Genomic DNA, 19,076 nt, shown 5'->3' with positions numbered 1-19,076 from the left:
TATGCCATGTACTCATTTTGATACTTCCTGTTGCCTGACAAGTAAGTAATCATAAACAATTTTCAAAACTTTCTTTTCAATTAGATCACTTACTTTCAGGTGAGCACTGATGATGACGAAAGTCGAAAGCGCATTGCAATAATTTTATAATTTAACACTTTCATACAAAAACTTCTTCGATTCATTCTTACAAATTACATATTTTTATCCAGTGCCTGATCGATAAATAAATGAATAATTGTTTAGTTCTTAATTGTAGCATATTTTCTGGATTCATTAACCAAACCAAAAATGTACCAATTCATTTGCAACAATATCAGATTATCAGAAGATTTTATCAGTTAATTTTATTAATGATTATTGATTTTTACATGCAATCAAATATTGATCAAAAAACCATATATCGAATATTTTTGCATTAAATGCTATATAAAATAAAATAATGTCTCCTAGTGTCGTCATATATAATCTTAAATCATTGAAAATACTCGTAACATTTAGAACGACAAACATGGGTTAGAGAGAAATACCACGTTACCACGTAGTTACGGCTCCATCCATCAATTCAAGTATTATTCCTTATTTACTTGAGAATAACCACCTGTGTACACGTGTGTTCCAATGTTGTTGCATCTCATAAGTACCGACTGGGTTGGACAAGCAAATACTCATAAATGTCTTTTCAGAGGGGTGGATAACAATCCATAACAAGTGAAGGCTTTTGAAATAAGTGAAAACGATTATTGCGCAATTTGGTATTTTCCGCGATACTTCCCGCTCGTATCTTCAACAGCTACTAGCATTCGTATCCGATCAAGGCAATGTAGCCAAGTGATAAGCGTAGCGTAAAAAATCTATTAGCCACCCGTTAGTCAATCACACATTCAATACTAGATGCGTGTTGTGTCATCCACTTGACCTTAGCTTCCATCTTGTGTTCGCCTTTCAAATTCACAAACGGGGGGTTGAGTTTCCACCTTTTCAATTGAAAAATATCATTATAAATCTGACAAAAATCGCATTTTCAACAATTGAAATATGGAAGTGAACTCATAAAAAACGCAGCATTATATGACAGAAATGAAAAAATAAAAAAGAATAACTCACCTTTGTCTCTGAACGTCCACAAGAATCTAAATCGTCGCCCTCCTCCAACTTGTCATCTTGCGGAGAAATGCATTTCCTGATGCTCTCCGCCGCCGCCTTTTCTGCCGCCTCGCTGGCATGAGATTTTTTGAGCACTTTCAGCTGGAGCGTTAGGTCGTCGATAGTCGATTGCAAATCCTCGCATTTCGCTTCCAAGGAATATATGGTGGCGTTCAAGTTTTTGATTTGCTTCTTCTCTGCCGCATTTTCAAGCAGAAGTCTGTGGTTGGTGTGTTCCAGATCTTGGATGCTCACCTCGAGTTGTTCATAGATGCGCAAGCGCGAGTCGTTGACCTCTCTGAGGGCGTTTGTTTGTTTGGTGAGGTACTGCGAATAAGAAGATTAACTTAACCATATAGGAAAGTGAAGAAGAGTGTTACAGTCAGAATTCAATAGAAGGTGGAATGGTCTAAAGTGATGTAATACTTGTGACTGTAACTCATTGTTAAAATACTTATATATATTATTTAGGTACAAAAATAATCTTCTCATATTAAAGTTAGGTAATTTGTTTGGATATATGTTATAATATAATGGGCTCATTTATCTTTTCTTTTTTTTTCATTATTTGAAAGTGTATGTTTCAAATAGTAAATCTGCAAAAAATCTGAAATTTTACTCTTTATCTTCCCCCTCAAATTAATAGTTGAATGTGGTCAAGCTTGACGTCACATCAGTCGACTCGGCGACAAGGGAGTGCTGGCGGCGATGGCAGCGATTCATAATCTCCAACTACAGGCCCGGTTGCCACCGCTCGAAGCTCGTTGCCTGGTGTGACGTCAAAATGTATCGGGGGGATCTCACATTTTTAATTGCTCTTGCTCAGTTGTTAATTGACATAAAAACCGAAAAATTTTGTGGGATACTTGGGAGATGATTTACTTTTATAATATATAATTTTCAATAAAAATCTAAATTACACTGAATGAGCCCATTGTAGGTTATACATTAATAATCGAAACAGGTAATTGAGTTAACAGGTAATAAGGTCTTCCAACAAGAACTTCTGAACTCTGACAATTGATAGCGGCCATTTTGTTGAAGCTACGCCTGTAAAAATGGGTGTTCTGTTCGGGGAACGTACCGTGCGCTTTGCCCATTTCACGGTCGCCATAATCGTCCTACCAAGAGGACTATTCGCAATGTGGGTGAATGAATTTGAGTCCACTGGTACAATAAATGTACGAACAACACTCGTACGTCGACGAAACTTGTTTCGGGCTTTTGATAATGGGCTAAAGCCCGAAACACGTGTCTATGGTTTGCCACTTTCTTGAGTGCTATGCCCGATCAATAACTTCTTTATCTATATCAAGACACTCGATAACCTTCGTATTTGCATTATTTCCTGGACCCAGATGTCACCAAGGTAGCTATAGCTGCCTCTGTGGTGATTTTGATAGTTTTCTTGTAAACACAAGATCTATTAACTGAAACCACAAATGTACAGCTGTCTCCTGCTGGTGGCTCCGTGAATTTGTATTTCTTCCTTCTGGTAACCAAGTGTTACCCATCCTTACCCTTGGCTGCACCATACTGCGTAAACACAAGCGAGGTAGTTCCACTTACGCAGTTATTTCTATTAAGTACTTTTCTTGGTTTTTCACATTTTGTCTTCAATCGAGGACCGCCTGCCCGGTTAGGTTAGGTTAGGTCCAAAGTGAGTGGGTCTATTCGATCCTCCACCGCAACCCGCAAGAGTTTATTGTGGCTCACACTTATTCTCATTCGGCCAAACAAACCCAGCTTCTTAACGAAGCCGATTAGTTTGTATGGTAAGTAGTAGTAGCCGTGCAGGGCTTTTTCGCCTCTGGTTTTGGTGAAACCTCACTTGAGCGCAAACGTTTGCTAAACCTGCTGGTTAGTTGGTTAGTTTCCCCATCTGTGACAGATTCTACGTACGCAGCGGCTCTCGCTCCTGAACTAAATTTACAGGGAGGTCAGTTCTCCTCTGTAGACTCGCTCCTAAACTAAATTTACGCTGAGGTCAGTTGGAGTCATAAACTCGACATCCATCTCCTCTGTAGACTCGCTCCTGAACTAAATTTACAGGGAGGTCCGTTGGGGTCGTAAAGACACTCATCTCCTCTGTAGACTCGCTCCTGAACTAAATTTACAGAGAGACCAGTTGGAGTCGTAAACTCGACATCCATCTCCTCTGTAGACTCGCTCCTGAACTAAATTTACAGGGAGGTTCGTTGGAGTCGTAAACTCGACATCCATCTCATCTGGAGACTCGCTCCTGAATTAAATTTACAGGGAGGTCAGTTGCAGTCATAAACTCGACAACCATCTCCTCTGGAGACTCGCTCCGGAATTAAATTTACAGGGAGGTCAGTTGCAGTCATAAACTCGACAACCATCTCCTCTGTTGACTCGCTCCAGAACTAAATTTTTAAGGAGGTCTGTTGGAGTCGTAAACTCGACATCCATCTCCTCTGTAGACTCGCTTCTGGATTAAATTGTATATGCACCTCCCCGGTGCATATATATATATATATATATATATATATATATATATATATATATATATATATATAAAGTATGTGTCACCAAATATGTTGGATAAATTTAAAACTGAATATGTGTTTTTCAAACCTTTTTGAATGCAGCTACTGAATGTTTCGCCAAAGTATCATTTGCCATTTTCTGGTGGTGTCTGGAGTTTTTCAACTAGACTAGTTGTCCTTGTCTTTGACTTTGCTATGTATTAACTTTATGATTAGGACTGTTTTGTTAGCTATCCAACAGTTTTATTCATAACTAGTAAGCAACGACTACCCTTCCGCTGAAACAGCTGTCTACCGACGGCTCTTAAATTTATTGAGTGTCTTGATATAATAAAGAAGTTAAATAATTGGACATAGCACTCAAGAAATTGGATGGCCGTGTCACTAACAGTAAGTTGAGCTCTTTCATAATAATTTTGATATTGTACTATCATCATACAAATTTTGTAGCTTTTCCTTGAAGATGATAATGAATGTAATCAAAATATTGGAATAACCTGTGTTATGAGAGTACATTTCCATTCTGCTGATCACCCAAAGATATTTTCCAAGTTTTGTTCTCAACTAGTCAGCGAAGACTAGTTGTTCACAAAAAGGATTTGAAGCTTCAATAACTTCTAATTATTATATGCGAACGCTTTCGATAGCAGGCTACTCAAACTTGTTTGAGTTGAGCTTAGGATTAAATTATATGTAGCAATTTTTCTCAGCAACAAACACGATCTGCAGATGTATCTGTGAATAAATTTTGGAAGAGACACAATAGAAATACGAATATAGAACAAATTCAATAAACGTGTAAATGATTTGAAAAATTATAATAACTCGCAAAACATCAATAAAGACTTCAAAATATGTATTACCTCAATTTCTTGAGTTCGATCCTCAATGATAGCTTTATAATCTTTAAGGGTGGTCTCCAAATCTTTGTTTCTTTCCAGCAGCGTTTTTCCCAACTCGGCAGCAAGGTGAAGATCTGAAACAAAACAAAAAGTGGAATTGATTTCAATCGAGCAACTCGTTTCTCACCAGAGAGGTAACAAACAAGATGAACTAATTGATGAGGAAACAAGAAAAACCGTTGTTCACTTCATTTATACATTAAGGCGAACGGCAATGAAGAGAATTTTAATTTCATGTTCCAATGAAGATTATTCGTATGCAGATTGGTGATTGTTATTTAGATGAACCTGTCATATTGAGGTATGAGAAGGAAATCCGACTTGAAGTTTCCTGAAAAAGTCATTGAGTTATTTTTTAATGAGAACAGTGGCTGGTGAATGGAATGTTTCCGCACCTTGCGTAGTGTAAAAAATATAAAAATAAAAATAATCTACTGAGATTATCAATTGTGGAAGAATAGGGTCAATAATCTTTTTAGAAATTTCTCCACGAGGCTACGACTTGAACAACAGTGAAGGAGGTGTACCAGGATCACATACAGGTGATGTTGATGTATCAAACTGTAATTCAATACAAAGTAGGAATATTTTGTTGAACTTCAAAATTATTTAAAACAAGAACGTTTCCAATCATCAGAAATTGAGTACTCTTATCGATGCGTGTTTCACCAACCAAGTTGGCGTTTTTAGTTTTCTTCATCCCCTAGTGATTGGACAAGTGCTTGCTTTCGGATTTATTCATGGCCGGAGGTTCCAGTTCCATCTTTTATTCAAGATTACTTTTTTCACTTAAATATGTTTGAAATATTTGTGGACTGTTTAATAATTTCATTTGCATTGATAAAAGAAAAATTTTCTAGAAATAACTTTTTCTCGTGAATTTTTTCTGAAATTTTCATTCTCCAGTTGTAAAGTGGGATATTATTGATATCTCTAATACAGAGGATCAAAAATCTTACTGATATATGACTGATATAAATATTAAATTGAAAAACACTGTGTCAATGGAACCTTTGCTTAAAGTACTTTTAACATTCTTTTACGATTTGTTTGTTGTTAGTGCCGGCATGAGCCGTCTAATATTTGGTCCAACGAAACCACCTCTCTTCAACTTTTCCTCTGAGAGGCCTGGAAACTTGATATTGAGTAGGTATTTGAAGCAATGTAATCTCGTGGAAGTGACTATACAAATTGGTTCATCAATCTCAGCTTTATGTGGAGCGGTGGTAGAAGAACTTTTTTTCAGTTTTCAGAACACTCAAATATAAATCAGTTAAAACATACAAACAGTTTTTTGTTCCAGACTTGTGATAATATACCAAAAGTTGATCAAGATTTGGATGAGAAAAGGCTTCTGCTAAGAAGACTGAGGAAATGAAAACTTTCGGAATAGAAAAAAGCGATAGTGTTAGTCCCAGAAGAGGAGGAAGTACATTAGAATTTTTATTTTAAAAAAATTCACAGTAAGAAGTAAGATGCGATACATCAAGTTCTGAGGCATTTCGTCTAGGAGTTTTAGGCTTATTTTCTTTTATTGTTGAAGAAACATTCGCCGTTTATGAATCGCAACATAGTGCTTGGAATGACATCAGCTTCGGAAGGCTTACTAATCGAGTTCAATTGTTAAGATTTTTGAACCCTATTGAATATCAAGGCACCAGTTTTCAATAAATTATGGTTTCTTTTGCATTACTTGTCTAAAGCATTTCATGTGAGAGTTTAGGCTTCATTTCTTTTATAGTTTACGGAATTTTCATTCGACGATTATGCATCGCACCATATAAAGCTTGAAATAACATCAGCTTCGGAAGGCTGACTAACTGAGATCCATTGGTAAGATTTTTGAACACTATTCAAGGTACCAGTTTTTAATGAATTATGATTTCTTTTGCGTTAGTTGTTGCTCCAAGATTGTTACTCAGTCAAGATAATGGCCGCCATCATATTGCAAAGGAATTATTTGAAAAACACTTTTCCCAATCAACAAAAATATGATACTCATCTTTTCGCGCATTCCACCAACCAAGTTGGCGTCTTCAGGAGATGGAGAAAACTAATTCATGATCTAACAGGGTGTACTTTCACTTTCCGAAACACATCAATGATTTCGGGTAGAAATTTGCGGAAAATTTTCTCGTCAAAGTTCCCTCATATTTCAATATTGTGACTCATGGAAAAGTATCCAATACGAATAGTTCTCAAGCCACACTTTATTTCCAGATTTTCGTAAGCATCGAAAAACATTATCTAGGTACTTTTTTATGAATCACTCTGTTAAAATTTGCGGGACCTTTCACAAGAAAATTTCTCGCGAATTTCTATCCGAAATCTTAAATGTGTATCGGAAAGTGCAAGTGAATTAGATAGCAGTAGCGACCAATTTCAGATTCAGGAATTAGTTTTCTTCATCTCCTGAAGACATCAACTTGGTTGGTGAAATGTGTGTCGAGAATAGATTTCAGTTCTGGTGATCGGGAAAGGTGCTTGTTTTTGAATTTATTCTACACCAGAGGTTTCAGTTTTACTTTCATGACAGAATTATTGATTGTTTAGTTAGTACCTGAGCTTATATAGTGCCTTCCAACATGGACTTCCGAACTTTGACAATTGAAAACGGCCATCTTGTTGAAGCTACATCTGTCAAATTACTTTTTCATTTATTTGGTGATTTTGCCAAATCACCATGGACGGATATAGCATTCAAGAACACGTGCAATTTTTTTTATCGCAATCGGTGTTCTGTTTGGGCAACGTACTGTTAGCTTCATATATTTTACGGTTGCCATAATCGTTCTACCGACAAGACTATTCGCAATGTGGTGTATAAATTCACGTCTACTGGTTCAGTAGTCGATCGACCAACATCCGTCCGTCGACGAAACGCAAGACAAGACGCAAGATTGTCACTGTCTATGAGAGTGTGCAGGAGAATCCAAAGCAGTCGATTTCGCATCGTTCACATGAACTCAACCGTTTCAGACCACAAGTTGGCGAGTTTGGCGTCGTGACTTGGACCTGTACCCGTAAAAATCCAACTGGCCAAAGAACTGAAGATAAACGACAATAGACAACAACGTATGTTTGCTGAATGGGCTTTTCAGCAGTTGGCATCTGACCCTAATATTCATAGAAAAATCATCTTCAGCGTTGAGGTTGGAGGCCCATTTCTGGATGGTGCATCCTGAAAGTCACTGTTTGGGTGGATCTATATTTCTTTTGGCCTAGACACCTGGACACCAAGGACATGTGTTTTCAACAGGACGGCGCGGCGCTACGTGCCCCACAGCCACGCATTGAACATTCTGCACGAGCGATTTGAGAGCATAATCATCTCATATGGAGGTTATGTGAACTGACCACCTGAAACGTGCGATTTGACACCGTTAGACTTTCTTTTGTGGGGTTTTCTCAAGTCGCAGATGTATGCAAATAAGTCATAAACCACAGCGGTCCTCAAAGCCAACATATCCCATGCCATTGGTCAAATTCAGCCTGATTTACGCGCCAGAGTCATGGAAAACTGGGCGCTCCACCCAGAGAAGCCTTGGCGGATATTTGAACGACGTTATATTCCACACTCAATGGCATTAATAGGTTTTTCAAATGAATAAACATTTCGATAATATCTCACCCACACTTTGTTTTATTTAAATCTAAAGATAGGAAGCCCTTGATGAAATACCCTTTAGAATAGCTTATGGGCAAAAATCACCACAATTCAGAAATAAACTTGTACAAATCATAAATTCAATGGCCAAACTTTTTGGCATTCAAACATGATATATATTCACATCCTGGTTATTAAATAGATATAAATTAAAAGTAAGGAATAAAACTTCATGTATTAAACTTAACCGATTATTTGCCTAGTCTTTAATACCTACGCAATAACTATTTTCAAATCTTGGACACGTTTATAGCGTGTTATCAAATAAATAACAGTAAAGAATGACCTCAAAACAATACTGGTATTCGTATGTTACATAATTTTATGATGATCATCCATAAGCACGTCAGGCTGGGTGAGTGAATATGTTGAATGTGCTTTTACGTTTAGGCAATGGAATGCTCTTGTTTTCAAAGATATGGGACGTAAGGTAGGAGTCTTGAGAAATACTACATAGGGATTAATCAATACAGATAATTTGCTACCGATGATTAAAACATCTCTGCAGAAGTACAGAAGAAGTTCAATATAAAATACGCGACGAAACACATACATACTTTTTTCTACAAATGAAAAAGGAGGACAAAACAGATAAAGTTTTTGATTGATCTGCAAGAGCTCTTGTTTGGATGTTAGCTTCCACTGAGGACATCAAAGAGATACAAACGTGAATCGTTGACGATTCCCTATATTTTGAGACCAATTGATAACGCATCACTATTGCCTGACAGTTTACGAAGTTTACCAACTTTCCGAAAAGTTTCTAGAGTATCAATTCTTTTATACACACATGCACGCACTTACACGTGTGTATGAGTGCGTGCGTGTGCACGCACTCACACCCACGCACTCACACCCACGCACGCACAAATAATAAACTGTGACCATTTCATCATCTCAATCCATATAGTGAAATATTCAAATTATCAGCTATCGGGGTTGTAAAAATGGAATATTAAATGTTTCTACATAATAATAAATGGAGTGCTGAATAATTTCATTTTACAAAATCGTAACATGCAGTTTTCACTATTAGTGAGTTCAAAATATAAAATCAATTATTGAATAAATAGTTGGGTTATTCGGAACGTTTCAATAACCAATTTGGCATCATCAGGAGATAACGTATTCAAAAAACACGTTAACGTGAGGTTTTCACTTGATAGTTAACAAAATCGCGACACATGTTTCGCTATAGAATAGCATCTTCAGGCATCACAATACTATTGTGAAGTCTGAAGTATTGGACGTTCTATCATATTCTTCAGGAGATGAAATACAAACTGAGTAGAGAAAAGTATCTTCTGTATAATTCAGTGTGCATATAGAAGTATTTGTTTCGAAAGAATTTTTTTTCTTTCGTGTAATTCAATATAAAAGTAGCTGTTTCAGAAGGACTTTCTTTCAGTTTGTGTCTGAAAGTTACTTCTTTGCATGATCTACACATCCATGTATAGAGTTACTTATTTTCAAATTGATTACTTCCTTCCTTTCTTTGGAAGATTCCCTCATCCCTTTTTTGTATCAAGATGGAGTAGTAAAAAGCCAAAAACTTTCTTTCCCAAAAAGAGATGAGTAACTTTAGGTAAAAATTTAATTCGGACATATGGCTCCCAACTCGGAAATCCTATTGTAGAGGGGATTAGATATTGATATAAGGATGACTATAAATTTATCAAATCATTTATGTCAACAACAGGAAGAAAACTCAATCAACCAGCCAGGAATGCAGAATTCAGATGATGGTGTGATGCGATCAGATCCAGAAGTTATGAGGAAATATATTCATGTTTACTCAACCTCAGGCTTGTTCCAGAGCAACCGAGTTCAAGAATGCAACAACCGAACTATTATACAGTGCCCCACCATTTTATTTTTGAAAGGGTCAACTAAAAATGCATGAATAATTCATTTTGAAGTCAGATTGACAAATGAAACTTTCAATATGGCGACTGGGCCTCATCTAGGAAAAACAATTAAATGGAAAAGGGGGGTCTTGTGACAGATTTTTTTGAAGCTCCTGACAAATGCATCACAACCATAGGATATAATGTCAATATCTTTAACTACTACAAAATGGCGAAACTTTTAATAATTGTCTGATTACATTGATATTTAACTACATAATATGAGGTAATAAGCTTGAGGTTAGTTCAGAAGATGCTCGAAATGGTTGCCTTGAACTTCTTGACATATGAACAGCCTATCAGATATTTCACGCCAAACATTTTCGAACACAGTAACGTCAATATCTCTAGAAATATTTATTATTCTTTGCCGTATATCCAATATTGAAGCAGGTTCAGTTTCGTACACCTTTTGCTTCGAATAGCCTTATGAAAAAAGTCCAAAGGTGTCAAATCTGGCGAGCGGGCTGTAGGACCTCGACGGTCAATCCAACGACCGGGAAAAGTAGTATCCAAATAGTTTCTTACTTGCCTGGAGTGATGTGGTGGTGCTCCATCTTGTTGGAATACAATATCTATATCGACGATTTCAGTGATAAGAGGGTCAACAGTAGTTTCCAGCATATTCAAATACAATTTCTCTGTTGAATTTTGATCAATAAATAGAGGTCCTGCAATATGGTTTCCCAATATTCTTACCCAAACGTAAATTTTTTATGGATATTGGGTATGTGTTTCCCAGAAAACGTGAGGGTTGGTTTCACTCCAATAACGGCAATTTTGTCTGTGAACATTGCCGTTAAAAAAAAAGTACATTCGTCACTAAAACAAGTATTGTGGAGATAGGTAAGATGCTTTGCAATGGTTTCCGTCATGATTGAGGTCAGTTCAGAAGATGCTCGAAATGGTTGCCTTGAACTTCTTGACATATGAACAGCCTATTCGATATTTCACGCCAAACATTTTCGAACACAGTAACGTCAATATCTCTAGAAATATTTATTATTCTCTGCCGTATATCCAATATTGAAGCAGGTTCAGTTACGCGTCACACCGTGAATAAAAATCGCTTCAATGTTTTCTTCCAGTGGACGAGAATTGACCTTTCTACTAGTGAAACCGAAAACTAAATCAAAATATTCTAACTGAAAACTTTGTATCGTTTTTATAAACAAAAAATAACTTAACAAACCTTATCGGGTTGTTGGAATTGCCATATGGCAGATAAAAAGGAATATTTCTAGAAATATCGATGTTTTTGTCTTCAGGAAATTATTAAATGTTTCGCCAATTTGTAGTAGGTGAAGATATTGACTTCATATCCTAGGGTTGTGAAGTATTCGTCAGGAGCTTCAAAGTGATGTGTCACAAGACCCCCTCTCCATTTAATTTTTTTGTCCAGATGGCGCCCAGTCACCAGCTTGAAAGCTTCATCTGTCAATTTCACTTCAAAATAAAGTATTTATGCAATAATTTCATTATTCCAAATTTAAATTTTTTGAGTTGACCCGTTCAAAAAATTAAAGGGGGGGACATTAAAAAATGCACTGTATTATCCTTTTTCCTTTTCCTTGCAATGGGGGACTTCTGAACTTTAATAATTGATAACGGTCATCTTGTTGAAGCTATATCTGTCAAATTAGTAGTTATTTATTCAGTATGTTTTGCCAAATCACCATTTATGAATAAATCATTCAACCACACGTGCAAATGATAAAACTATTTCATCAAAATGGTCGCTTTGCCCATTTTACGCCCATCCTACCGAGAGGACTATTCAAAGTGATGGATAAATTTGGGTTCACTGGTTCAGTAAACGATCGATCAACACCCGTACGTCGACTAAACGCAAGATCTGCCGAAAACATTGCCGTTGTTTGTGAGAGTCTGCAATTGATTGCGAGTCGCTCAAAAGAACTTGGCATTTTGTAGACCACAACTTGGCGAATTTTGAGTCGTGACTTGGGTCTGCACCTGTACAAAATTCAACTGACCCAGAAACTGAAGGTAAATGACCATAGAAACGAAGGGTTTTCGCTAAATGGGCTATGGAGCAGTTGACAACTAACCCTGATTTTCATCGAAAAATCATCGATGAAATCTAAGAGTTCCAATGCATACTGAAAAAGTCACTGTTTGATGTTGATTTTGGACTAGCGGCGTTATCGGTCCATATTTCTTTGAGAACGACATTGGCCAGGCCATCACTGTTGACGGCTAGCACTATAGGTCAATGATTACCAACTTCTTTCGGCCTGAATTGGATGATATGGATACCAAAGACATGTGGTTTCAATAGGACGGCACTACGAATCACACAGCTCTTGCTACATTGGGTATTCTGCACGAGTGATTTGAGGGCATGGTCAACTCACGTGGGTGTGATGTGAACTGGCTACCAGGATCGTGCGATTTGACCCCGTAAGACTTTTTTTGTGGGGTTTTCTTAAGTCGCGATGTTATAATGGCATCAATAGCTCTTTCAATCGAATAAAAAATATCGATGATATCTCACACACGCTTTGTTTCATCCAAATTAAAAGATAGGAAGCGCCTAATGAAAGACCCTAAATGTAAAAAAATCTGGATGTAGTCTTCATTCCTCCGTGTTTTTTTCAATTCTAGTTATTTCTAGATGCTTTTACTTAATTTTCAGAATAGTTGTTTGGCAAACAATTTAAAGCTCATCATGTGAATAACGTGAACTTGTCAAATTACGAGTTTCTTTATGCATATGAAATGAGTTCTCACTGGCTCATTTTTGATTTTGTTTCCAGCCTCATAATTTTTATTTGTCATTTCTTGATCTAGCTCGCCTGTTTCTCCCTAGTCTGCGTTTGATGATGATGATGATGAAATCTTTCGAAAGTATTATGTCTTACGAATTTGAATATTTCAGTCACCTCTTCTAGGAAGAATTCTAATGCATATCTTCATTTTTGTCACTGGTTTTCATCACATTTAATCGTTTGTTATGGAAATATGTTATCACTCAAAAAACTGTGCGATGGAACTTTGATTTTTCTTAGCTCTAATATAATTGTTAATTAACTATTATACACGATTCATAAGACAGTTGTATATGTCATACTGTTCAGATTTTCACATTTTTTTATCGGCGAATATATGATTACATAATATTCTATTCCATAAAATTGAGGGATTGAAATTCAATTATTGTTAATTTGTGCAAATTTGAAATCTGGATTTTCTAGATTCGTTACATATAAATTACCTTAACAAAAAATGGAATCAAATGGAAGCCCTTGCTGGAATACTTTAAATACTTCTTCAACATCTAAAAAAGCCAGTAGGCTGTAACTTCTTTACTTCAATCATAATGTATCCACCCAATGTAAACTTTTTCTCGAGTAATTTATTGAAATGCTCTTCTTGTGTTTCGGCAATAGAATGCACTCATTTCCAACGTCCGTTGAAGATGGCGATAAAAAATCCGCGTACAGAGTAATCAGACCACATCAGGAATGTTACGAGCATCATTTCACATCACGAACAAACAATTACGAGTGAATATTTTCTGTAGTTATAGTAAAGGCGAAATTATATTAAATAAAAAGAATTGCGAAAATAACTAATTAGCTAACTTCCTTGTGCATATTATATCGAACACAAAGTCAGATAGATTCGAGTGTTCTTACATCTCTATATGAACATACTTTCACGTATAGTCAGTGGGCATACTTGAAGACTGGCTATAAATCAAATCATCTAAAAGAACAATTCGTTCAGGCCAGTCTCAACACCCTACACAGTAGGTTAATGGACTGACACCTATCAGAAAACAACTACTCCCCTGGCTAATACCACGAAGGGCGTTGGATTATATCCGACAGGTGTCAGTGCAGGATTCTTCACTGAAGTTATTCCTGCATATGCTGTTGGCGATACAACTGCCGCAATAGATTTTCAATTATTGGAACACACTTGCAGACCGGTTTCGGGCTGTTTGGCCACTCGTCAGTGCAAGGTAGTGTATATCATCAACATGAAGTCGATGATTTCCGATAATTGAAAATCGAATTCCGTCAGAGTATCATTCCTCGAACTAAGCTGAAGACTTCACAGGCAGATGGAGCAACGACAAACCTGTTGTTTGTTGTAGTCTTCAGCTTAGTTCGAGGAATGATACTCTGACGGAATTCGATTTTCAATTATCGGAAATCATCGACTTCATGTTGATGATATACACTACCTTGCACTGACGAGTGGCCAAACAGCCCGAAACCGGTCTGCAAGTGTGTTCCAATAATTGAAAATCTATTGCGGCAGTTGTATCGCCAACAGCATATGCAGGAATAACTTCAGTGAAGAATCCTGCACTGACACCTGTCGGATATAATCCAACGCCCTTTGTGGTATTAGCCAGGGGAGTAGTTGTTTTCTGATAGGTGTCAGTCCATTAACCTACTGTGTAGGGTGTTGAGACTGGCCTGAACGAATTGTTCTTTTAGATGATTATATGAACATAGGTCCGCAAACGATTTATTTCTGAAATACTGGTTATTGAAATTTAACAAAAAATAATTTCTCCCCTGATATCTCTAAAACCGATTTTCTTAATGTTCATTATGGCGTTCTATCATACGCCTTTATCCTTTTTCCAAGTAAATATTATTTTTGTAATTGCCCTCTGTATATGCATTACTTGCTGACGGGAACGCATATGAAGCCAGGCGACTGTATCAAGAGAGCTTCCCAAATATAATTGTATCTGATGCTGGAACTATTTCAAGCACCTACATCAGGTTATCAAATTATCACTTGAAAGAAGTACATCGATCTGCATGAACTTTAGCAATTGGGGTAGCTGTTTTAAATTTAGCTGACTACAAATCTGAAATACGTAGAAGACAAGTTGTCAATAATGAAACTTGAATATCACTCGTACTCAGTATGGAGGATTCTGCACGATTATTTAATATATCCCTGTCACATTCAATGAAACTTTCCCTTACGAGTGAATTTCTGCCAATGGTTTCTCCAAAAAGTTACTGAAAATCATTTACTTGGCAAGGAAATTTCATTCACGAACGAAACTAGTTTACACGATCAGTAATTTTCATAATAATCATTTGTGGGCCAAAAAAAATTCTCATGCGATCATGGAACAATTCTCATCAAACGCTGCTTTGTAAAGCTCAGATCAGACCTTCTCTGAAGTGTTGTCCTCGTTGTTGCATTAGTATACATTTTATGATATAGGGTTAGACGGTGTTGGCAACACTGGAGAGAGTGGGGTTAGAACGGAGGATTCTAACATGGCGGGATGTAAAACAATACAGAAAAATAAAGTGTATTTATAAAAGTAATGTTTAATCTTGGTCTTCATTATTCGGGTACCGAATGAAACATGGTGGCAGCGGTGAAACCGATGTGAATACAGTGAAAAAAGAAATCTGTCGGTGTGCAGTGGGGAAGGACGAGACGGAAAAAAACCTATTTAGACTCCCAAGTACTGTGATTTCTGGGGCTGTGCGAGATGCAGGGTGGCGAGGCAAACACTAGTGGCGGGGTAACGTTTAGAAGCAACAATAACTGTTTACGGTTGAATGTACAATCTCCTGAGAAAATCAATTTTGCGGTTCCGGCTGGATGGCCACAGTGGAAAAAACGTTTTGAAAGATATTTGGCGGTCTCGGGTCTCAAGCAAAAGACTGACACTGAGAAAATAGACATTTTGATGTACGTTATGGGCGAAGAAATTGAACAAATTAGTTTGCAGTGGGCACAGAAACCAACAACATATGCAGGGGCACTGAAAGCGTTTGATGATAATTTTTTCCCGAAGAGAAACAACATATTGGAAAGATACAAGTTTAACACACGTATACAACAGGCAGGTGAGTCAGTGGACAGTTTCATAACAGCTTTGCATGTGCTGTCGGAGTTTTGCGAGTATGGAAACTTGCGAAATGAGCTCATCAGGGATCGTATAGTCGTAGGCATGCAGGATAAAAAAAACGAGTGAAAGACTTCAGCTTCAATTGAATCTGAACCTTGACGATGCTGTCACAATGGCTAGACAATCGGAAATGTCTCAACAAGGTGCTGTTATGATAATATAAAAAAAATCCTGGGAATTCGAAGGCCAAACAGAATTATGCAGGAAATCACACTACGAAACAACAAAGGGAGGCAGCATGTTATTTTTGCGGGAAAGAATACCATACACGGGACAAGTGTCCAGCCAAGAAGGCGAAATGTTCGAGGTGCAATAAAATATGTCATTGGCACGAAGTGTGCAAAACTAAATCGGTCAAGGCCATAGAGCAGGATATCTGGTTCCAAGCTGAGCAAAATCAGGAGAGAGTCCAGAACATTTTTAGGACTCGTGATAGGTTCAAATCAAAATAATCAAACAGGTATTTCTCAGTGGTTTTGCATATTAGATATAGAAGGGTTCAAAACTAAAATGGGATTTTTTATCGATTTTGGAGCTGATGTCACATGTTTATCAGAGAAAATGTTTACAGAAAATCTTTTCAGCAGGTTACAGCCTGTAAATGAAGTGATATGAAGGCCGGATGGTAAAAATTTGAATGTACAAGGTCAACTGAAATTGAAAATGTCTCATAGGGAAAAAAATTGTTGTTCAGATTGAAGAATTCACAAACATTTTGAAATTTGCTGGAAATTTGAATTTTGAAAAATCAAAGCTATATGCATTCTCTAAGTACCCGGGCTTGTTTGGCAACATGGGAGAATTTCGGGTGATAAAAATACGGGAAGGAGCTGTACCCTTTGTACAGGCTGCGCCCAGGGTGGTACCTCTACCGTTATTGAGTAAACTTCGGACAGAGTTGGAACGATTGGAAGATCTGAAGATATTATCACCGGTGAACGAGCCAAAAACATGGGTTGCTCTGATAGTGGTTGTACCAAAAGGGGAGGGGATAAGATTATGCGGGGATCAAACAAAATTGAATCAAAGTGTTTTGAGGTCACATTTCCCAATTCTCAAGGTCCAGAGAACTTTAAATAAATCAAATGGGTCTAAATATTTTTCTAAATTAGATGCAAATTCCGGGTTCTATCGAATAAAAATCAAAGAAGAATGTCAAAATTTGACAACTTCGGAAAATATAGATTTACACGGTTGCCATTTGGGATTTCACGTGAACCGGAGTATTTCAGTATCAAATTCTCAAAAATATCGGATTTGGAATGATTAGTTATGCATATCGACGATATTCTGATTCATGCGCCGACCATCGAACAACATGATGAAATATTGCGAGATGTTCTACGCAGGTTACAAGGTGAAGGTATTACACTCAATAAAAACAAATGTCAATTTGGGGTCACTAAAATACATTTTTTAGGGTACGTTGTTTCGGAAAACGGTATAGAAATTGTGAAGAGTAGAGTCGAGGCTATTTCTAAATTTCCGGAGCCCAGTAATAAAAAAGAGTTGATGCAGTGGCTGGGCATGGTTAACTTTACAGCCAGATTTATACCGAATAAATCAGAAATTTCAAGTCCATTGAATGAGTTACTTAAGAATAACGTTATGTTTGTATGGGACCATTCGCAACAAAATGCATTTAGTTCATCGGATCACGTTGTCACATTAAATTTTATTTTTTTCAAACCCTCATGTATAATTTCTTCAGATATATCAGAAATAGACAAAGTTAGCATATTGGTTTGTTGCATTATTTTAACTATAGCAGGATGAAGTAATAACTGCAGATTCGAAAAAGAAACACTATTCCTTTGGGAGATCACAGATCATAGATCTTGGAACGCCAGCAGTGTTTCAAATAGTATTCAAATAAGCCTAAAATTCAGAAATGAAGTGATCACATTGCTCACGTTATCTAAATGTGTAGAAAGCTATAAATAACATCAAATAATTCATCATAGGAGTCAAATTTGGTGCCAGGTGGTATGAAGACATGTGAAATGTAGAGATTGAAATTCTTGATAATAGTTTTCATCATCACCACGTCAATAATACATGGAAACGATTCAGTAATAAGATGGATGTCTGGAGGAGATACTTCTGAGTTATTTTGAATCAAATAAAATTTGATTTTCTTCAAAACTATGTTTTATTATAGCCAAATACAAAAACTGAACTTGTTCCTATAATTAATTATAAACCTATGAAGTAACACTTTTTGAGCTTAATCATTGAGAACAAGTGAATCTGAAACAAAATAGCTTTGAAGAACCTTTTTTGTTCAAAATGCTAAACAAGTCAAGTGTCGGAACTATTTTTGGAATATATAAGGATACGATTTTAATTGAAAAATGAGCAGTATTAATATCATGTAAGGTTCATAACTATGGTATCAACACAATTCAAATACACATATAGAAATGTTCAAATTTGATATTATATAATGACTTACTGCATGTTCAATGTTTTTGATTTTAGATTTTTTTAATTAAATTCATAACCATATATCGACATAATCTATCAAATCTATGTTTTGACGCACAGAACAAAAAACCATTCTATTCCTTGATGTTGCTGATGAAAAACACAAATAATTTGTACCTAGTATATATAGGAATAAATAAAATCAATTTGTTCAATGACTTTAATGAATATGGTGATACCTCAAAAATTATTATTCATATCACAATAAATAATCTATCGTACTGTTTTAATTTGTTTGAAACCACAGCAAACTTATACAATTTTTCTAAGAAATTGCCGTCATTATACGTGACATACTTGCGAAATAACACAATTCTGCGGGAGATATATATGTTGAACCAATTGAAATGGGAAAGTGCATCCATTCTATTGTACTTCAACTTACATCGTGACAGTGATCTTGAAGAAGTGTTTTTGCTCAATAACGGGTATGTTCCATATTTCTCATGATAATCAAAAGTAAAAAACTAATCTCAGTAACTGGCATGTTAACTTGTACATAAAGCCATCACGCTATTCATTAATGATAGGCCT

The 19,076-nt window shown here is 36.5% G+C and overlaps 1 protein-coding gene across 4 annotated transcripts in view; it reads right to left on the bottom strand.

The window, feature by feature from the left end:
• The window catches only part of centrocortin (cerebellar degeneration-related protein 2-like), a 420,172-nt gene that overhangs the window by 36,852 nt on the left and 364,244 nt on the right, over positions 1 to 19,076 (bottom strand). For all 4 annotated transcript variants that reach the window (XM_074174753.1, XM_074174750.1, XM_023162048.2 and 1 more), the window contains exons 2-3: positions 4,520 to 4,632; positions 1,108 to 1,473 (exon numbers count right to left, since the gene is read on the bottom strand). In XM_074174753.1, the coding sequence (XP_074030854.1) occupies positions 1,108 to 1,473; positions 4,520 to 4,632 (479 nt within the window). The remainder of the gene's footprint in view (positions 1 to 1,107; positions 1,474 to 4,519; positions 4,633 to 19,076) is intronic.

Source organism: Leptinotarsa decemlineata, unplaced genomic scaffold (genome assembly GCF_025532065.1).
Source record: "Leptinotarsa decemlineata unplaced genomic scaffold, Ldec_3_MD MMD2_P_RNA_scaffold_12, whole genome shotgun sequence".
Taxonomy (NCBI): Eukaryota; Metazoa; Arthropoda; class Insecta; order Coleoptera; family Chrysomelidae; genus Leptinotarsa; species Leptinotarsa decemlineata.
Note: the sequence above shows the minus strand (reverse complement) of the source record. Positions and strands in the feature narration are given on the sequence as shown.